At 40.8% G+C, this 23,484-nt stretch overlaps 1 protein-coding gene across 2 annotated transcripts in view; it reads left to right on the top strand.

Annotated features, from left to right (window-relative positions):
* SH2D4A (SH2 domain containing 4A) overlaps nt 1-23,484 on the top strand; it is a 116,503-nt gene that overhangs the window by 2,904 nt on the left and 90,115 nt on the right. For both annotated transcript variants that reach the window (XM_066574142.1, XM_066574141.1), the window contains exon 2: nt 7,858-8,202. In XM_066574142.1, coding sequence (XP_066430239.1) covers nt 8,022-8,202 — 181 coding nt within the window. In that variant the 5' untranslated portion in view covers nt 7,858-8,021. The remainder of the gene's footprint in view (nt 1-7,857; nt 8,203-23,484) is intronic.

Here is a 23,484-nt window from a genome sequence, read left to right as displayed (position 1 = left end):
ATGATTGAGCTGGCTGGGTGTGGTACTTTCTGCTAGCCAATCCCCTGGATCTGTGCTCACATATAAACCCAGCTCCTGGTTAGTCTGTATGGCCACTAAGGTGAGTAGTCATGAATGCTTGTCTGGTGAAGTTTGCAGTGTGACTTGGTTCATGTCCGTTTGTACATTTAAATTCTGTCAGTTTTGTGTTAGCTTGCTGTGTGTCCTGCTGCAGCGTGCGGTGTGAACGGTGGTTCTGCTGGACTCCTGGTTAGTGTAGGGACTAGCAGTATAACCAGGAGCCGTGAAGTGGCCTGCTAGCTTTCAACATCTTGTACATAATGTCAACCAATACCTGGTATTTATATTCAGCTTCCAATCTGTTACTAGTGGTTGCATGTTGTATGCAGTGTATTCTGTGTCTGTCATGTGCCATGTGAATGCATCCTGTTCTGGTGCGTGGCTTCTAGGATCAGCTAGGACCCAGATCCGAAGACCACTGGGCTGCCCTTATTGGGGCAATATCCCCACTTAGGTAGGGCCAGGTCAACCTCCTTATAGCCAGGGCTAGTTGCCTGAAACCGGTGTGAGTCCCGTGTGACCCTGGTGATACCCGTGTGCATCCCCTTTGGTCACAATCGTGTGGGCCCTGTGCCCCCACGATCGTAACAATATATTTATAGTACACAGACTGAGCTGATAGAATATAGTCTAGTATGCCACATGTAAAGCTCTGTTCACATGTCATTTTTACTTTCTTTCAGAGGGTTTATATTGCAGAAGGCTGCAATGTATTCCACTGGCATACAGAGGCATACATCATTGATAATATCCCATTGTAAAAAAACCCCAATGTAGTATGTATATTATACTATGTGCAGTATACATAGTGATGATGAGAAAGCAAATCTATTAAACAGTTTTTTCTCCAGCGTATTCACAAGGAAAAATGAAATGTCAAATTGGTTACAGAGTGATAAAGTAAACTCTCTACTAAATTTCACCAGTTTAACTCAGGAAGAAGTGCAGAGCCATCTTAAAAAGATTAAAATAGACAGATCACTAGGTCCTGATGGTATACACCCCCAGCTTCTAAGGGAAATAAGTGGTAGTTAGAGCGTTGTTTCTTATATTTAAGGACTCTATAGTGAGTCCTGTGGGACCTCAAGGCAAATAGCCGTATAACTCCGTATAAGCTTGGGTTTTTTGAGGGATCACCCCTGTCGAACCAACGTGATCAGCTTCTATGTGGAGGTAAATTCTAGACTGGATTGGGGAGAGTTATTGGATCCTGTGTATCTGGACATTTCCAAGCGTTTGATACTGTGCTGCATAAATAGTTGGAATATAAAATGACAATGCTTGATCTGGGCGAGAATGTGTGCGAGTAAGTAATAGGTCAGTGATAGAAAGCAGGGATGGCGATCGGGAGATTATTCTGATTGTTAGACTTGGAGTCGGAAAGGAATTTTTTTTCCGTTGAGTGGGGAAAATTGGCTTCCACCTCAGTGGACTTTTTTTTAACTTCCTCTGGATCAACATTAGGGGGTAATAGGCTAAACTGGATAGCAATATGTCTTTTTTTTTTGCGTAACATACTATGTTAGTAATGCATGCCTCTCCATGGGAACGCATTAGAGACTTTCCATGTGGTATTTAAGCATTTACTCTGAGAAACGGGGTTTGAACTCTTGTATATAGCAATCTAAAGAACATTAAACATATTCAATTTTATAATGCTTTCTATGTATTTTCCTTAAACTATCACTTTTGTGAACGTGCAATATAAACCTTTCTGTGAAATAAGATGAGCACAGTGTCTAAGCACCACACACATCCTATATTGGGGGTTGAAAAAGCAATAGAACACTTTCTCTCATATAGACTACTATCTGTGTTTCTGGGTGGTACAATGCACCATTTACTAATATAATATGATGAAAAAATTGAAGTTGGTCAAAATATTTCTGTGCAAGATTTACATACTTCAGCTGGTGGCTGAGGTGAAATCGTGGCTTGCAGCTGTGTCTTGTAAGCTGCATTAGTTTCCTGGCGGCGTTGAACCCTCTATGGTGACCTGTTTGCATGACAGTGACATTTGTTCCAACACTGGACAATGGTTGACGATTTGATGAAGGCTGGACTGGTGTTGGTGGCATTAGCACTTGAGATGACATGATATCACGTTCAGGAGATGCAAAGATAGTTGGGAATGACTATGCTTTAATCTTGTTGGTCAATATACACCGCCAGCTATGTATGTGGACATTTGTGAGGAGTAATTTATTGGAGTCTCCACACAGGTCTCCGGCTGTCTCACAGCAAACTACAAACTGCTAGACTGAGTACTGCTGTATCCATAGCAACTGAGGCCAAGTGGGTTTGTGGGGCATGTAGTCTGCCCATAATCCCTCATTTAGTGCTCAGGGATGAAGTACCTGTCATGAGTCACCGGCATATGGTCAAGAGCAGAGCTCAGAGCCCTGGTGACTGATCACATGACAGTGACATCATCACATGTAACTCACACAGTCTCACATCACCAAAAGACAGGTGGCCGTTATAGTACTAGTTATTAGTATTATTTATAGTGACAGTGTTTGTTGGAGTTGTGATGATGGTTGGAGTTGGAGATGGTTGGCGTTGGTCAAAATATTGAAGGACCTGTGATGACGTCACCATCATATGATCAGGAGCGGGGCTCAGTGCTCCGGTAATTCAGCTGCTTGCTGAGGTGAAATCATGCCTGGGATGAAGGACCTGTGATGACCATACCGTCATGGGATCAGCGCGGAGCATGTAACTCACTCAGTTACTCACGGACAAGTGGTTGTTAGTACTTTAATTTTGATAGATCTAGATGTAAAGCTACAGAATTAGTAGTAAAATTTGCTGCTGTATGGAAAATTCTGCACCGAAATGTGCTTTTCTAATGTGCTGATTCTGAGGCAGAATTAAAAATGGCTTAATCCTACAAGCAGTTGCACATCAACATTTGCATTTAGGCAAGCAGATTTCCACAGCGGCAAATTCCGCTGCATGTTGTGGAACAATTCCAACAGCACTAACGCTCATAGTGCAGCACATTCTGTCTTCTGCTTTTGTTTGGCTGTAGTCTGGAAGAGCTCTAACATAAAACATATTTGTCTTGGAATTTCATGAATTTGGATGAATGCGATTGTCTTAGTAAAGATGAGCATCTGCTTTGTTCTTCCTGTCATTCACGTTCTTACGTAACCCATAGAAGGAAATACGTGCAGACTTATAAAAACAAACAAACTTGAAATATAAGGAACATTTTGCAAAACTTATATCCTTCAAACACAACAGGGGAAAAATTCCCAATGTTGATTTGCATAACTTGTGTAATAAATGTCATGAGTATTTGGGTAGTCATGCATATTATTGGGTTTTCACTAGTGCATGATATTAAGTTACAGTGTGTCTTATGCCTCTTTTCATCTAGGGCTAAAATATGGGTCTAAATTGGAGTAAATTCATCTTACAAAGGTCACAGAAAATGATGCAATCAGTGAGAACAAGCTGCTTTTGTTCATTGCTGCATTCCATGTGTTGTTTTTAGTATTTCTCCATCACAATTTTTCCTTTTCTTTCCGATAGAGTTTTCAGTATATTCTTCATTCTGTGTAACGTATAGGTTATATCTGAGTCAATGATCTTTATCTCTCACTGGACTGTCTATGCCTTTTGCACACACAAACACTTTGCCTGGGTTTACACAGTAAGATCAGTGTTAGGCCTCATTCACATCAGTGTTGTTTTGCACATTTGTGTGCCCACAAATCTGTGCGTCCATGCATGTGCGAAAACACGCGTGAACGAAGCTGCGTGCCTATTTCCACCAATTCAATGAATGGCTGAGCACTGTGACTAATCACAGGCAGCACTCAGCTGTCATTTATTGAATGGCTGAGCACTGCCTGTTACTGACTGAGCACTCAGCCAATCAAATACAGCCCTTTCAGCAGGTGGGGATTTTAAATCCCAACCTGCTGTAAGAACTTCAATACACTGTCGGAGACGAAGCGGATAGACACACCTGAGCCCCAACAGCAGCAGAGGTGAGTATATATATTTTTTATTTTTTACTACAGCTAGGAATGATTTTCAGGGAAGGGCTTCTATTTAAAGCCCTTCCCCAAAAAATCACTGCAGGGGTTGCCGGCAGCCCAATGATTTAAATGGGGCCGCTGGCAGCAGCTGCGGCCCCATTGAAAGTAATGGCAGAACATCGTGATCCTCTGCAACAGCTGTCATAGCTGTGGCAGGGGATTCTTTACTCTCTGCGGTGAGTCCCCTTGTACTGAACACTGTGACAGTGCTGTCACAGTGTTCAGTGATGAGGGGACTCCCCGCGGTGAATATTGACACAGCGATGAGCCAATCAGGGGCAAGTCTGACTCACACCCCCTTCACACCCACTGCAGGCCGGCCGCTCTGAACTCCGTCTGCCGGGACAAGGTGAGTATATATATATTTTTAATTTTTACACATTTCTGGATGAATTGCAGGGAAGGGCTTATATATTTAAGCCCTTCCCGACAATTCATCCTGCGCTCGCCGGCAGCCCATTGCTTTCAATGGAGCTGGCTGTATTGCCGGCTCCATTGAATTCAATGGGCAAACATCGTTCTTCTCTGCCACAGCTGTTACAGCTGTGGCAGAGAAGAATGATTTGTCTTCTATATGTTCTCAATGGGGTCGGCGCTGCTGCCGCCGGCCCCATTGAGCGCATATAGAGAAGAGAACAGGAATCGCAGATCTCAGATAGGTGCGATCTGCGATTTCTGTTCTATAATTTATCGGACGAGCGCATAAAAAGCGCTCATGTGTCCGATACCATTGCAAAGCATTGGTTTTAAAAAATCGCGGGAAAAAACGCCCGTCTGACTAAGGCCTGAACAAGTCATTTTTGCGCGCATATTGGCACATTTTACTGAACATTCTGCACTTGCAGGGCATGGTTTTTTGCACAGGAGACTCAACCACTCAACGATTTAAATGGCTATTTGCACTAATAATCTGTAGATGTAAAGACGCCCTTCTGAAGGAGACCTTTGTTTGACCTTATTTCTTTTGTGCCTGAATACACGTGGGTGTATTTGCGCGCACAATACGCTGAAAATAAAACCTATTTATTTCAATGGGTTCACTGACATGAGCATATTTTTCCTCCGCATTTCAGTCGCACAAAAAAAAATCACAGCGTGCTCTATTTTTCTGCACATTTGCGCATTCAGCTATAGGGCGGATTCACTTGAGCCAATACTCATACATGCTTGCTGCAGCGTAATGTATTTGCAAATGAACGATGTTTGAAAAGGTACATAAACTGTGTGTTTGCGTGCGTTTCTGTGCATAGTATTGTACTTTTTGCACATGCATGGCCATTTCACACAAGCCTAATGAGCTCTAGATGTGTTCTTTTCCCTGCAATTTGTGCATTGTCACACCCTTCCCTTTGTGCATTTTCGCACCTCCCATGGACTTCTGGAAAAATTACTCATGTATATGACACACACCGTTTTTTATAACGAAGAATAAGCATAATTTTTATTGTTCGTTACTTGAACTTTAATTATGCCTGCCAGTTAGATAGTTGGTAAAAAAATTTAGAATGTTGACTCCATCTATGTAAAAGAAAGCTATATCCAGACCATAATACAACTTTTTGGTCTGTCGCAGACCATTTCAGGCTGGGTCCAATATGTGCGTAAAAGCTCAAAGTGAATATGTGGCAGTAGCCACCAAGTCATGCTTTTTGCTATCAGCCGGACGTAGCAACTCTGGCTGCATATTCTATATTTTTTGTGCGTTGATCCAGACTGAAGCAAAAACAGAGTTTATATTAATAGAAAGGGAAGTTTACGGAAGTTGCCTCTTCTTTAATAGATTAGATTTTAAATTAGCTATCCCAAAATAGGTAGAATTATATTTTTATTATCCAAAAACGGAAAGAAAATAAATCTATGACAATGGTCAAACCTTCTTATCTCTATATTGTCAGATGTTAGAAAAATATTGTAAGACAGATAACTAAGAGGCAAATTAAACTTTGGGTCTCCTTGGAGATCTAACAAGAAATAGGTTAGGCCAATTTCACATCTGTGTCAGAACCACCAGCTAGAGGTTCTGTCGCAGATCTGTCAGAAAATGATGGAAGAAAAAGAACTGCATGCAATTCATTTTCTACCATCCATAAGCCGTGTAGCTGGGCGGAAAGTGGGCGCTGTTCGGTTCCGTCCACAGACTGAGCCGTTAGGTCACAGGATTTTCCCTTTCTTGCTTCCCCAATGGAGCAGGAAAGCGAAATCCCTGCCGCAGGTGTGAAAACACCCTTATCCACATATTGAATTAATAAGGTTCTATAGAAGGTGCCACAAAGTTTACTCTGCATTCTAGGTATCAACTGTCCCAAATTTCTCTCGGATGCATACTATAAAGGGGTCATATTAATCACAAGTCTTTTTATTAAAAAATAAATAACTAAAAATCTTCTTCTTTGTATAGCGCCAACTTACTCCGCAGCACTTTCAGGTAATTTATTTATTATCCCCCCACCAAGCTTGGTACTCATTTTACCGACCTCAGAAGGATGGAAGGCTGAGTCAACCTTGAGCCAGCTACCTGAACCAAGCAGGGATTGAACTTACGACCTTCAGGTCATGAGCGAGAGCTTAGGGCTGCATTTCTGCTGTCTTAACACTCCTTTTAATACAGATGTTAGATGAATCAAGTAAAAATCACAATTTAAGCTCGGCATAATAACATCAGATGAGACTTAATGGTATATTCTTTTTTGTCCAATAATTAAGGTTATTTTATTTTAATGGAGCAATATCTGGCATAAGAAAAGGTTTGCTGATGGCTAAAACTACAGCATTTTCAGTATGTTATGTAGTGTGTTATATTTACCTGTAATGGTTAGCAATTATATGTGGACAACCCATAATCCAGAGTAAAAGTGCTTGGCAATGGTAGGTTTAAATATGACATGTTTATGAACACATGCTTCCACTGTCATTTTTAATCTTTCCATTGCTTCCTAGCATTTAATGTACACTAGAAAGGAGTGTCTGTGTTGGGCAAGCTTGCTAAAAAATTATCTTTCAACATGATCTGGCACTTTACATGATAGATTTCTGCATGATGCATTGATATGGACAAAAGTATTGGGCCCCCACCAATCCTGTGCTGTCAGGTGAGGGGGCATGCAAATTGGTTGTGTGAGCATTAGGTATAAAGGAGAGTATCACACAGAAATATCCCAGTACTGAAACCATCAGAATGCCACAAGGTGTAGAGTTGAGAGACTTTCAACAGTGCATGGTGATGGGATGTCACTGGAGCAACCAATCAGTATGGGACATCAGAGCACTTTTGGATCTTCCAAAGTCTACTCTTAGCAATGTTATTTGGAAATGGAAAACATCTGGTGTGCGTGCCATTCAGCCACCAATGGGAAGGCCTATTATTAACCTTAATACTTGAATCAAAAACAAATTTGCTAGGCTTATAGCCAAAGGTAGGTGACACACTGAGTCCGGGAATGTGTTATACATACCTTCCTCGTCATTCCCCTGGTATCAGCAAAGGAAGCTGCCGCTCAGTACATTGAGTGGCGCTGCTAAGTAACCCGCCTATTATAAAATTAAAACGGGCAGACTACTTAGCAACACCACTGAATGCACTAATCCCAGGGGAACGACGGGTGAGGTAAGTATAACTCTTACATCCCCGGACTCAGCAGTTCCAACACTTTTCAACCCAGAATCTTAGCTCATAGGTCTAAAAGTAGGTGACAGAGTCTCTTTAAACATTATTGTGTAATGATCATGTGTTTTTTTTTCTTTCCAGGACACTTTGACATGGATCCTATAATACGCACTTATATTTTATTATTTTGATGTGTGAAGAAAAATCTCCATTTTTAACCATTTCCACTGGAATATTACAAGTGTTATTTAGAGTTTAAATCTAAGGATTTCCCATTTAAGAAGTGTATATACGTGACGGTAGCCATGCTTAAACAAATATTAGCTGATATGTACATCGATCCTGAACTCCTGGCAGAACTTAGTGAAGAACAGAAACAGATTTTGTTCTTTAAGATGAGGGAAGAACAAGTAAGAAGATGGAAAGAGAGAGAAGAAAAAAATGAACACAACGATAAATCACAGAAAAGCCACAAGCCAAAAACAGGTAAGTGCGGCAACAAATACAATATGATGTGTATATATATATATATATATATATATATATATATATATATATATATATATACACACACACACATTTTTTATTTTATTGGACTGTTAGCTTAAAAACAACTATGGGTAGTATAATATTAAGTTGGCTATGCGTAGGTATTTTTTGATACTAGAGAATGTTATGTTTCAAACTATTGGGATGTCAACTTGCCCATATCACCAGTAAAATCACTGATTCGGTTGCCTAACCTACGATGGATGTTATATTAAGCTTGATTTTGTGACTTTTAGCTTAATATTTTAATGAACGAAAGGTACACTGATGTGCCAAAAGTCATGAGATAGCAGTATGTAAATTGATTATGAAGTGGAGTTACCTCAGGGAGCAGCTTGAGAAAACTAACACAAGTTGTGACCTGTTATGTTGTGAGTGAGGCTGAACACTGGCCATCATGTTCATGATAAGGTGATGTGACTTATCGAAGCTCGGATGAAGCATTATCGTGGGTACCAGAGAGAGGAGACATTCACTTTCTGAAGTTGTGCATGCATTTAACATTTCTCGATCAATGGTATCAGGTGAGTAATGGGAATTTGTAATTGAAGGTATTACCATCCATAGTGTACAGCACAGAGGCCATCCACAGGTGCTTAATGATCATGATCAGTGGCATCTGGCTAAATTTGTTGACTCCAGCAGAGATCACATCCATCCCATAGGTCATCGCAGTGTTCTTTAGCTAGAATGGGAAGAATCACCAGAGTGCCTGTGTTAACACCATGACACCTAGCCTTCTGAGGATGCTAACTGGATCCTAAAGTTGTTGTGTGGTTTGACGAATCGCAGTACCAATTGTTTTGGGTTGATGGTAGGGTTCATGTGTGGCACAGACCCCATGAAGCCATATACACCAGTTGTTAGCAAGACATTGTGTAGGCTGGTGGTTGTTCCATATGGGCATGGGGTGTGTTCTTATGGCATGGATTGGGTCCACTTGTCCACCTAATTGCAACCACATAATTGACTGATATCAGCTACGTTTTACTATTTGGTGACCATGTGCAGCCCCTCATGGACTTTATGTACCCTTACAATAATGGATATTTCAGCAGGATAATGTACGATGCCATCAGGCCAAGTTGTCCAGAATTATTTCAAGGAGCATTCTGGAGAATTGCTACTAAGGCCTCCCTCACACAGGGCGTTTGCAGAAACGCAGCGTTTTTCGATGCTGCGTTACTGCAGATTCCGCCCCGTTTCAGCAGCGCTGGCATGCTTTATGCCAGCGTTTTGGCTGCGTTTTCAGCTCAGCTGAAAACGCAGCCAAGAATGCTGAAAAGAAAAAAAAAAAGCAATACTCACCTAGCCGCTGCAGTCCGGGTCGCGGCCGCTGATCCGGGCTTCCTCGGCACTCCCAAGTCTATTGCCTGAGGCCAGGTTTGAGAACCCCGCCTCCAGCAATAGAGTGCTGTGATTGGTTGTCGGTGCTTGCTCGATGCCCAATCACAGCCTTCATTGACTGTCTCAGCCAATCAGAGCTTGCTCAGGCAATAGACTTGTGAATGCAGGGGAAGCCCGGATCAGCGGCAGAGACCAGCAGCTGCGACCCGGACAGCAGCGGCTAGGTGAGTATTAACTTTCTTTTTTTTCTGTAGCCAGCTGGGACAGATTTTCGGGGTAGGGCTTCTATTGCAAGCCCTCACCCCGAAAATCGGCGAGCGGTTAACGCTGCCAAAAATGCGGCACCAAGTGTTGCCGCGTTTTCAGCAGTGCTAAAACCGCTGCCCATTCATTTCAGTGGGCGACGCAGGGCTGAAAACGCCCAAAAATAGAACATGCATCGCTGTCAAAGCGCAGCGTTGCAAGGCGCTGCGTTTTCAGCCCTGTGTGAGCAGTCCCATTGAAATGAATGGGAGTGTTGTACAGCGTTTAGCGCTGGGCTGAAAAGGCAGCGCTAAACGCTGTATAAAACGCCCTATGTGAGGGAGGCCTAACAGTGTGGCCAGCATGTTCACCTGAAATGCGCCCAATTGAGCAGTTATAGGATATGATGAAGAGATCCATTCACAGACCGCTGCTGATCTACTACTGATTGTCTATTCTATGGATAAGCCATCAGTAGTTTACAACTAGACAAGCCCTGCAAATATTCTTTCCACAAGTTTTTTGTAAATTTATATAGCTGTTCTTAAAGTACTGGACCTTAAATATAGTGATTATTTAGCTTTCATTATTTGCTACCTGTAATACATTGCCCACCTTTTTATATATGGATATTTTTTATCAACCAAAGGCTTTTTGCTTTTAAAATGTAATCCATCAAAACAGGTATCATCTGGAAAAAACAAATACTTCCTATTTGTTTGAGGAAGGGACTTATAAAGGACTTATTAAAAACAGGAAGGCAGCTCAAAGAAAACCCTGTATTTAGGAAGGAGTTGTTCAAATACATTTAAAGGAGTAATTAGAACGACAGTCAATGTAGAATGTAATTATATTATTTATATCATGTTTAGCTCAATGAAAACTTCCTTTTTAGTTAATAATTATTGAATGCATCAATATGTCTGATGCTCCGGGGTAACACATCCAAATTCCTGTCCTTCTGTGGATATTTGGATTCCTCACTCCCATTCAATATACAGTCATGAGAAAAACTAAGTACACCCTCTTTGAATTCTATGGTTTTACATATCAGGACATTATGAAAATAGCATCTGGTTCTCAGAAGGTCTTAAAACTAGGTAAATACAACCTCAGATGAACAATAACACTTGACAAATTGTGTCATTATTTATTTAGCAAAAGTCAGGTCAAAATTCAGAAGCGGTGTTTTAAAAATTAAGTACACCCTTACTGTTTCCATAGGAATTAAGATGGTAAGTAGCAGCCAGGTGATGCTAATCAAATGTCCTTGATTAATTGAAAGTGTGACCACCTCTATAAAAGCAGAAGTTTTAGCAGTTTGCTGGTCTGTAGTATTCAGCCATGTGTTAACAAAATGCCAAAGAGGAAACACATCAGCAATGATCTTAGAGAAGCAATTGTTGCTGCCCCTCAAACTGGGAAGCATTTCCAAGCAATTTGGAGCCCAGTATTCTACAATAAGAAGGCTTATTCACAAGTGGAAAACATTCAAGATGGTTGTCAATTTTCCCAGGAGTTGACAATTTTCCCAGGAGTGGATATCCCTGCAAATTCACCCCAAGGGTAGTCTGTGGAACTCTCAGAGAAATTGCAAAAATAAGCCATAAGCTACATCTTTAAAGGCTTCAATTAGAATGTTAAATGTTTAGGTTCATAACAGCACAATTAGAAATAGATTGAATAAGTAGGCTTGATAGACGGGTTGCCAGGAGAAATCATCTTCTTTCTAAGAAGAACATAGCAGCATGGCTTAAGTTTGAAAACTGCTTCTGAACAAGCCACAAGACTTCTGGAACAATTTGCCTTGGAAGACAAAATTTAAGTTGAAATGTTTGGCTATAATTCCCAGTGCCGCATGTGGTTTAAACTAAATACAGCATATATAAGCACCAACACCTCATACCAACTGTCAAGCATTAGGTGAATAGGTGGTGATTTGGGCTTGTTTTGCAGCCACAGGATCTAGGCACCTTGCAGTCATTGAACTGAGTAATTGTAGTGAAGGTACCAGTTGACCGTGAGCCTGAAGCACATCCATTGTGCGGCACTTACCCTAGTCAGGAGACTGTATATGGAAAAAGTAGTTTGTTCAGCAACACAGATAGTGACTCAGATCCTTCATTGAAGCCGATTAGAAAAGGCATGTTAATATGCCAAACCAGAGAATAGCAACAAAACTTCTGCGCATTTCGGACACATGTCATGAAGAACCCTGGAACACTACCCTGGGTGAAAATTCACTACATCTAATTTTAAGAATTTTTAAACTTGTGTCAACGGAGTTCTATTAATTTAATTTATTTTATTACAACAAAGCTTTTCTGTGTATGATGATGATATACTTGGCAATTAGTCTGCAACTACTTTTGAAAAATAAAGTTATCATCATCATTTGTCCAGAAAGGTGTAGTATTGCAGGATTAAGGACTTGACGTCTGACCAAAACAGGTAGGTGTTTTGTTGCTATTCTCTAGTATGGCATACCAATATGTTTATTCTTATCATCTTCATTAAATAATTTAATCAACGACAACCTCCTCTGTATGCCAAAGTATTCTAGAGTCAAATGTGAGGTCATCTAGCCAAAAGCTAAAGTTTGGCTAAAGCTGGGTCATACAACAGGACAATTATCCCAAGCACCCTAGCAAATCTACATCAGTATGGTTGAAAAGGAAAAGAATCAAGATGTTGCAATGGCCCAGTCAAAGTCCAGACTTCAACCCAACTGAAATGCCGAGATGGGACTTTAAAGCCAGACTCATACGAACGTATTTAAATCGTGTATTATGCGAGCAATGTACACACACATAATACGCAGTGAATGGCGCCAATAAAAGTACACAGATTTTCATTGTTCCATTCACATTTGCATATATCTATTATCTATTGCGTATATTAAAAAGAATGCAGCATGTTCTATTTTACTGTGCATTACATGCGTTCGAAATTTAGTACATACGCAATTACATTGTCTATGTATGTTTTTTTTTTATACATATTGCTAGGAAACATGAGAAAAAAGTAAAAAAGAAAGCGCTGCCCGCTATCCCCTGCTGTGTCTGTGACAGTTGCAGCAGGGGATTCCTTGGATGTGAAACCCCTGGATGCGGTCACATCCAGGGGCTTCACCTTGTTGTCAATGGTGCTGGCAGCAGCAGCGGCGGCCCCAGTGAAATACGGAGAACATCGCACTCCCATATTATTCAATGTGGCAACACACACCACAGAGTTAACATGAACACACGGACTGGCTGGAAAAACTCATGGCATGCCCTATTCTGATCAGGTTTACGGACAAGACTCAGGTTTTTCAGACAACAATGTGCAAATACGCTCACCTCAGCACAGCATATTTGCAGAGTGAACGAGGTTGATTTGTGCGCATATTGGCACATAGTATTGTATGGCCTGTTCACATGCGTGCGCAAAACTCTCCGCAACCCTGAGGTAGAAAGCTATTTAGTTTAATGAGATGTGTTCCTTTTTCCTGGAATTCCGCAGCATATTGCACATTTACGCACCTCCTATAGACTTCTATGGCGGTCTTTGCTGTGTAACATACAGAAAAATAGAGCAGGTCCTATATTTTTGCGTGCGCACAAAACTCGTTCATGAGAACGAGCCCATTGACATCAATGGGTTCTATTTTCTACGCATTTTATGGACGGACAGTCTGAGAATTTTCCTGGTGTCTTCTGTATATTAAACTACCAAGGATGCGGACTATTATTACTTTAAGACACATTTGGCAGCCCGATAAGGAAGGTTCATCACGTGTGGAATTGTTGGTGACAGTACATTGCTGGAAGCAACGTGTGAAAGTTATTTTAGGAACCAGTAACTTGTTTTACTAGAAGTGTAGAGTGAAGTAGAAAAGACTTAGACTACTTTCATACCTAAGCTACGACTCGGTTCAGGGTTTCCATCTCTCTGCTCCGTTTTTGGAGGAGATAAACTAAAATAAATGGAAAAAAAATTTAAAAATGTGAATGTCCCCCAAAGGTCTTACATGACATCATGGGGGACATAGATAGTAAAAAACAATTAAAATTACGGAATAAAACAACAATATATACATAAGAAAGAAAATAACCCAAAACCAACGCCACCCAAAACCGTCGCTATAAGCGCCCTGTAATCCAAAACCATACATATTATATATGAAAACGTCCAAAACAAAATGAGGAACCCATTCCCATACATTATTTTAGTGTAAATATACTAATTAAAAAAAATAACTAGAAATGCTAAAAAAATCATTTTTTAAGCATTTTACCCCCAATAAAACTAAAAAACAGGGAAAAAAAGTCAGTGAAAAAGATACTACAAAAATAGTCCTATATGTCACGTAGCGAGGAGTATGGAGCTGATAGGACAGGCCCAAGCTATTATTTCTATTCAGTATATGCAGGATGATGCATATCCTTTTAAAGTCTGTGTTTGTACGGATATTTACTGTTTCCTTCCTATATTTTTTCTCTTTGTTATATCCCACTGCATTTTCTGTCTTTGTATTTGTTTTCTTTGACTTCTTTTATGTCATATTTTGATTTTTTCTTTACTTTTGCATTCTCCATCACAGTGATTGTGAAATACTAAAACAAGCCTGTGTTCTTGAATTTATATGCCATATACAGTACCTGTATCAGATGATATTTTAAGAATTTTTGTGATTTTTTTTTTTGTAAATTTCAATGTCGGAATCTATATTTAAAACATCCTAATATCTTGCAATTTTCACACTGACCGCTAATGGCCCTTTTGCACCAAACGAGAACCTCATGATTTTCGTTTGCGTGAGCGAACAAACTGGTGACGTCATCACCGGCCCGTTAGCGCTCAGGCATCCTGGCAAATCAACGTTGAGAATCGCGGACTTCTCGGTCAGTGTTTTACATTCCTATAAGCAATCAGTGTTTAAACGCAACGAGAAGCCAATGATGATTTTTATGTCGACTGGAAATGGACAAAGTGCACAATTCTAGTTCGTCATTCAGTCGTTGGCTTGTGTTTAAAGTGATCAATTATTGATTATTCACTTTCATTAATTGAACGGTTTTTGGAACGATAACTGTCCCGTCTAAACACATTTTATAGATACTTCCTGTTCTATAATGAAAACTCTTCAGCAGTCCCCTCAAGATCACAGGTAGGATTATCTACTTCCCCTCAAGGGCACCTTCATACTGGCGATAAAATCACGCAATTTTCATGCGATGCAAGAGTGAGTAAAAACGCAGAATTATGAAACTAATGATTTTCAATGGTTTCCTTCACATTTATGTTGTTTTCACTCATAAGATGTTGCGATTAAAAAAAATTGTGGCATGTTCTATCTTTCTGTGTTTTGCGTTTTTTCATCTCTCATGTTTCCCTGAGGAGCCCCCTTTTTATCGCATTGCAAAGCTCAAACTTGCAATTTTTGTGTGATGCAATGTGTTTTTAATATTAAAAGGTCCAATTGACTTTCGTACTAAAAAAAAAACAAAAAAAAAACGCAGCAAAATCGCGTGAAAAAAGTGGCAGCAATGCTTTTGCAAAGAAAAGCACTGTTGCTGCTCAAAAATCGCGGTAAAAAAGTTGCGATTTTGCCATGGTTTTCTCGCAGCGATATCACGATCGCCAGTGTGAAGGAACCCTCACTTGCTTATCTTGAAAAAAGAAAAGCTATTAATAATGGATAAGCAAAGGGCATGGAGTCTGTATTTTCCAGTACTGTTAATGGCACACTAGAAGACTCTCAAGAATTTAGCATAGGCCTGTTTCACATCTGCGTTGGAACTTCTATTAGGAGGAGGTCCGCTGCAGATCCAGCTCAAAATACTAGAAGAAAAAGCTGGGCAGCTGAGCAGCAATTGAACAGAGCCTATTATAGTCAATGGGATCTGTTCGGTGTTGTTCGACTTCATCCTGAGATGGAGCCGTTCAGCCGCAGAGGTTCTCCTTTCCTGCTCGCTGAACGGAGCACTAAAACAGACCCTCAGTGCAGGGGTAAAACCACCCTTACAGTAATGCTCCACCTTTGGCGGCATCAGATTATATACAGAATTGCCTAAATAGCCTCTCCTAGTCGGAAGAATTCTGATACATTTCTTACGTCTTATAAACTGTCTGGGTACCAGTGGATAAATATGGATCATTACTGCTCTTAGTGTCATACCCACAGTGTAAAGGCTCCTGCATACTACCACATTAGGGTGCCAAGTATGATGCATTATACAGTGCTCATAGCCCACTACGTAAGCATACAGGGTTGTGCTCTTTCAAGCTAGGTCCTACTGTGTTGACCTCTTATTTTTGTAAATACTGTACTTATGTCTTTTACATATTATGAAGCACCAGTGCCACTTCTCTATTTATAGGAATGTGGGAAGTAGTTGTTTTTTTTACCCTATTGTCTTCTGCAGACAATTTTAACTTTGCTTGCTGTTATTCTAACCTAGAGGCTACTTAGCGGAATAATCGGTTCGAGTGGGTATTGGGCTGTGCAACATGAATCAGGACGGTTATTTGTGACTCCCATTAAAGCAAGGGGAAGAAAGATTGGGTTCACTAATTTGCCATTCAGAATGTTCCCAATACAGCCAAGCCCACCAAAATTGCATGAGAATACAGCTACACATCTGGGTAACACTATTATACTCCCAAAAGCTGGTCAAAATAGTGTATAATGGTATGTGGGTCAATCATAGCACATGGCTGTCAGTGAGAACAAATGAAGTCGATGTAGAATCTCCTAGATCAAACATTGCGCTACAGGAGACAGCAGGTGTGATGCTTGTTTTATAAGCATGTCATAAAGGTTACAAGTAGAAATTCTGAAAGATGAACACAGCAATCAAGCACAGCCTTCTCCAAGGAACAGCTCTAGAGCTTCCCAATATTCCTCTATGTAAGATAGCAGGTGGGCTGCTTATTTCACAAGCAATGTCATAAAGTTTGCAAAAGACACATTCCACCAGGTGAACAGAACAGCCAAGCATGGACCTTCTCCAAGGAGAAGCTGTAGAGTTACAGGTGTTTCTTGTGCTTTAGAAAAATATAATTTTGAGAGAAGTAGGAGGTGGAAACATGGCAGAAGCAGAAGGAGAGCAGAAGCAGTTCCACCACCAGCAGCACCTTGAGGGCACAGTGTGATCTTTGATATAAATCTACTCAGACAGCAGGGTTGGTCATACTGATCAGTGCATCATCACAATTGAGCATTTTGGTCACTTCATGAAAACAGGCTAAAACGGCACACAAATAAACAAACCTCCATACAGCATCTAACAGCATACAACATTTGGTACTCCGTGATCGCTCTCTGTTGCTGACTTAGCCTCTGCAACATATGTTACATGGAATTCCACCATGTAGGCACATCAGTGATGAGACGGTGTGTATTTGCTGTTTCCCTGTTTTGGTTTTCTTTTTGTTTTATTTTCACATAAAAAGCAGCACCAACTAAATAAGCCCCAATCCCTGGGAGGCATGTTCTGTATATCTGGTATCTGTGTGAGCTCTTCTGTTTGGAGCAGTGTAACGGAATTCTCCAAATCTCACTGCTCGCTGCAAAGGTTTGCAAAGAATTCATAGTGACCAGACTGGCAACTTTGGCGACATCTGAGGCCACAAACAGAGAACTGCAAAATTCCCCACACCAAAGTGTAGTTTGTCTGTCTGCTTTGCTGCTATATACGTTGACAGCGGAAGAAATATACCCTCTCCCAATGTACAGACCACATTTCATATAGGCATATAACTGTGATGCAGCAGCTTTCTCTGCTCCCTGTAATGAAAACCCTGTTTAAGTCCTCTGCTAGTATACTAGCTTTCATACCCAGCAACAATATATCCTCTGTATCCTTTTGAGCCACATTCACCTTTGGTTGTTCACTCTTATATCAAATATGTTAACACATTAAACATGTGGAAGCACAAAATCAGGAAATTTGCAGTTTACAAATATTCGTATATTTCAGTCTGAAATTTGAATTATTTCTTTGTCTGTTCTTTAGTCACATGTACCATACCTTTATTTTCATAGAATCATAGAATGGTAGAGTTGGAAGGGACCTCCAGCGTCATCGGGTCCAACCCCCTGCTCAGTGCAGGATTTACTAAATCATCCCAGACAGATATTTGTCCAGCCTTTCAATTGAACACTTCCATTGAAGGAGAACTCACTATTTCCCATGGTAACCTGTTCCACTCATTGATCACTGTCATAAAGTTTTTTCTAATATCTAATTTGTGTCTCCTCCTTTTCAGTTTCATCCCATTGCCAGTGACAATGCTTCAGATATTTGTAGACCGCTATTAAGTCTCCTCTCGGCCTTCTTTTTTGCAAGCTAAACATTCCCAGATCCTTTAACCGTTCTTCATAGGACATGATTTGCAGACCACTTACCATCTTGGTAACTCTTCTCTGAACTTGCTTCAGTTTGTCTATGTCTTTTTTAAAGTGGGGTGCCCAGACCTGGACACAGTATTCCAGATGAGGTCTGACTAAGGAAGAGTAGAGGGGGATAATGACCAAACGTGATCTAGACAATATGCTTCTCTTAATACATCCCAGAATTGTGTTTGCCTTTTTTGCTGCTGCATCACATTGTTGACTCATGTTCAGTCAATGATCTATTAGTATGCCTAAGTCTTTTTCACATGTGCTGCTGCTTAGCTCAATTCCTTCCATTCTGTATTTTTTATTTTTTTTATTTTTCTTGCCCAGATGTAGGACTTTGCATTTCTCCTTGTTAAATACCATTCTGTTAGTCGCTGCCCACTGTGCAAGCTTTTCTATATCTTTTTTCATTCTCTCTCTCTCTCTCTCTTCCCTACTGTTATCAATCCCTCCTAGCTTTGTGTTATCAACAAATTTGATCAGTTTCCCATCAATTCCCTCCTCCAGATCATTTATTAAAATGTTGAACAACACTGGGCCTAGGACAGAACCTTGTGGTACCCCACTTGATACATTCTTCCACTTGGATGTGCAGCCATTTATGACCACTCTTTGAGTACGATCACTCAGCCAGTTGTGAATCCACCTAACAGTTGCCTTGACAATCCCATATTTGGTCATTTTTTCAATAAGTATAGAATAAGATACTTTGTCAAATGCTTTACTAAGGTCAAGAAAAACTATATCCACCGCATTTCCCTGATCAACCCATTCAGTGATACTATCATAGAAGGAAATTAGATTAGTCGGACATGACTTGTTTGTTACAAACCCATGCTGGCTCTGGTTAATTACTCCCTTTTCATCCAAGTACTTGAACACATGCTGTTTAATAAATTGTTCAAAGATCTTTCCCAGTATAGAAGTCAGGCTCACTGGCCTGTAGTTTCCTGGATCCACCTTCTTTCCGTTTTTGAAGATAGGGACAACATTTGCCCTTTTCCAATCTCCTGGGACTTCTCCTGTTCTCCAGGAATTTTCAAAGATTATGGCGAGTGGTTCAGCAATTACCTCCGCTGCTTCCTTTAGTATCCTAGGATGTAATTTATCTGGACGTTGGGACTTAAATGAATTTAAGTTAGCTAAGTGTTCCCTTACCATCTCTCTGCTTACAGATAGCCTGCATTCTTTTATTCCCCCAATAGCACACGGAAGATCAGTTGATGTTCCACCTACTTTCTGAGAAAAAAAAAAGATACAAAATAGGAATTTAAAAGTTCAGCCTTCTCAACATCATTCTTAACCAATTCACCATTTTCATCTTGTAAGCATCCATTAGCATCTTTGACTTTTCTTTTGCTTTTGACATACCTCCAAAATCCTTTTTCATTGCTTTTGGCCTCTGTTGCAAGCCTCAATTCATTATTAGCTTTAGCTTTTCTGACACTTGCCCTACAGTTTCTGCAGACCCCATTAAATTATTCTTTAGATCTTTCCTCCTCACTGATGTATTTTCACTGATGTATTCCAAAGGTCTTCATATATCAATCTGAACTTAATGTGACAAACCTTTAGAAGTCAACTAATGTTCTTCAAAGTTACTATGAATGCACTACAATTTACAGTGTGCCAAAAACTAGAAACAAATAACTTTGATCTCCATGTTAATTGTGATGATAAAATACGACCAAGTTTAATAAAGTTTTATAGAAGTTGGCAGAGATCACAGAGTTGTAGATGGTAGTGCTTTACATATCATTGTACCATATACTGATAAAATGGTGGTGTCCTTGTCTCTACTTACAAATACAAAAGTTAATTCTTAGCCATGACTCACTGGACAAAGTCTTTGTGACTAATTGTTTGAGAAATCTGATTCCTGTTATGCTTCATTCTCTTGCAGAAGAATGTGTATCTACGATAGTTAACACTTCTAACAGATAAACAGGTGGCCCACACATTGACTCGTCTTCTATATATACACCCAATAATTCATCACATACATTACAGTATGTTCCCATATCAAAATCAAGTTGGAGCCTCTTAGGGTGGTTTCACATCTGCGTTGAAGCCTCCGGTCAGAGGTTCCATCACAGATCCAGCACTGGAATTAAAAGTGCTGCATGCTAAAAGCCAGGCAGCTGAGCAGAAACCAAACGGACCCCATTATAATCAAAGGGTTCGGTACGGTGCTGCTTCAGCCAAGAGATTCCCTTTTCCTGCTTCCCGAATGGAGCAGGAAACCGGAACTTCCAATGCACATTTTTCAGCAATTTCCCCTTCTGCAGGTTACATCTCTAATTTTTAGTTCTCTCTGAGTTGCTATGATGTCTTCAATACACTGCACAGAGAAAGCATCAGATTCTGCTGCCTATCTCTCTGTAGCAGACACAGAGGAATAAGATCAGAATGAGGACACCAGAGAAGTATTGAGTAGTCTTGATGTGCTTTTGCTAGGTGGAAATTACTTACCAGTTAGATTCTACTGCCATGAAACCACCCTTACTAGTGTTGCTTTATGCCACCAAGTAGTATGAGGCCGGAAGTATGTTCACCCTTCTAAGCTCCTTTTTGGTTAATGCGGCATTTCTTGTGGACAGAACAAGACAAAAAATGAACACCGCTCATGGGAAAGAAGGACAGGATAACTTAAGATGGGCCCTGCTTTCATAGAGCCATAGCAGCCAAGAGGAATGCATCTATGATATCTACAGTCTAGGAATAAGAAAGTGTATATTACAGTGTTGACAATCTCCAATATTAAGTTATGGGTCAATGGGAATGTTACAAGAGTTCATAGGATATACTAGCAGACCCAAGTGACAAGATAATATGTAGTATTTTATGTAAATTGCTTGGTATTGTATATAACACTTATCATCAGCATCTGGACATTATATATAAGCCTCGTCATTTTGTATATCAAGGTGTGCGCATCAAACGTGAAACATGACTTAGGAAACAAAAGTTATCCAACTTGTTTTTTTTTATGTCTTGCCGATGCGTGCAGAAACAGCAGGTACATACAATGAATACAGACATTCCTTTGTCATGCATGCACCTAGTATTACACATGTCACGTGAATTGTTTTACTCTTCTCATTATGTAATAGACACGGCTTGGTGCACAATCATTTGAAGATGCTTCAGCTTCCTTGTAAATTTTACAGTTCTCACGTTTTGTACTAACAAAGATCACACATACAACAGAACGGCTTTACTTCTGTTTCATTTACATACATATGAAAAATGAAAGAGTTTCCAGGACTTAACCCTTTACAATCCAAATTTTTTTTTTTTGTCGTTATACAACGGCGCTATCTGCTGGCTAAAGCCAGTACTGCAGGAGGCAATGTGTCGGATAGGCTCCGACAGCAGAGTGTTCAAACAAATACAGTTAGAAAACCCTATCAGATGTCCTCTAACATCAGAGCTGTAAAGTTTGATAACATAATCTTTGGATAAGTCCATAATCTTAGGTCAGTGGGTGCCTGGCTATTGGACCCTTGCAAAATCAGTTGAAAGGGCTGAGGTGCTCAGGCAAGTGCGGTTGCTTCCCTCTCAGCCCGTGACATCATGCTCATTAGCACATTACGCTTTTATGATTTCTGCAACTCAGTCCCATTTAGGCGAATAGGATTGAGCTCCACTACCAGGCCTAGCCACCACAAGAAAAATTATGGTACTATGCCTGGTATGCAATGAACAGCATACATTGTTCACCTGAATGTTTCAAACAGCTGATTGGTGGGTGTGAAGAGAGTTGTACCCACACCAATCTAAAAGTGTGTCTGCACTTTCGGGTGACTTTTCCGAATAAGCTGCCATACATTATGTATAGCGGTATTAGTGTATCTTGACGCCACCTGAAGTAGAGGTGGTGTCGAGATACAGGGGGTTGGGCAGTGCGGTCATGCCCCCTTTGTCTGATTGGCTGCACGCCATTCTGCTTTTGTTTGACCTCACAGGTCCTGCTTCTGGCCCCACTCTGACTGTAGTGGGCGTGCCAGCGGTGCTCAAGGTATCCTGAACCAGATGCCCTCCGCTGCCTTGGGGCCGCTGTCACTCTTCCTGGTCTCCCTGCTGGCCCTTCCTCCTGCTTATGGCTGCAGCTGCTGTTTGCGCTGCTGAGACCTCCTGCTCCTGACCCCAGTGTAACATTAGGCGCACTGATGTGCGCGCTGTTGAGACCTCAAACGCGTGGCCCCGCTGTAAGATTAAGCGCTCTGCTGATGACATCCTCCTGCTCCTTGCCCCGCTGTAAGGGTAGGCACCAGAGTCCTCCCAGCAGCACTGAAGTTCAGCGCCTACACTCACAGCGGCACAAGAAGCAGGACCTGACTGAACGAGATCAGCATTAATGCCGTGCAGCCAATCACAATGTAGGGGGTGTGACCGCAATGCCCAACTTTAGGAGGCGTCAAGATACACTAACACCATGTACAGCACTATATCTGTTTTTGACATTTTTCAGCAATATCCCCCTCTGCAGGCTGCATCTCTAATTTTTAGTTGTCTCTGAGTTGGTGGGAGGAGACTAGCTGCTATGATATCTTCTATACACTGCACATTGAGAAAGTATCGGGTTCTGCTCCATATCTCTCTGTAGCACACACAGGAATAAAATCAGCATGGAGGACACCAGAGAAGTACTGAGTAGTGTTGACGTGATTTCGCTAGGTGCAAACCACTTACCAGTTAGATACTGCTGCCATATCTGTTTTGTGAGTCCCCCTCCTCCAGCTCACCCTACCTCCCCATAGACCTCCATGGGCAACATGAGTCTTCACCCTCCTCCACTTCCTTTTATTGTTCTTGTTATTTCTGTTCTTGGAGATGGTCTTCACTTGACTACAGGCAGTGTACAGAACATAGAAGTAAGAGTGACCAATAGTGGACAGCACAAGAATTAAAGATTATTTCCTAAAAAAGACAGTTCTCTAGAAATGTAACAAAAACCTAAATCCTGCGGTTTGTTTGTTCTCTCAACATCGCATCAGTTAAAACATTGCAGGAGGGGAGGAAACCATTGTAAATCATTGGTTTCATAATCTGCTTTTTTACTGACTATCGCTTCAAATGAAAATCACGTGATTTTCTCGCCCGTGTGAAACCACCCTTATTCTATCAGCCCAATTTCACAATACATGCACATTTTAGGTATTTACTCTGGATTGGACAAGTGATATCTATGCTCAGACCTAACATCAATATTTATTAATCAATGTCTGTCACTTCCC

This window comes from Eleutherodactylus coqui, chromosome 7 (assembly GCF_035609145.1).
Source record: "Eleutherodactylus coqui strain aEleCoq1 chromosome 7, aEleCoq1.hap1, whole genome shotgun sequence".
Taxonomy (NCBI): Eukaryota; Metazoa; Chordata; class Amphibia; order Anura; family Eleutherodactylidae; genus Eleutherodactylus; species Eleutherodactylus coqui.
This window is presented reverse-complemented; position numbering and strand designations above follow the sequence as displayed.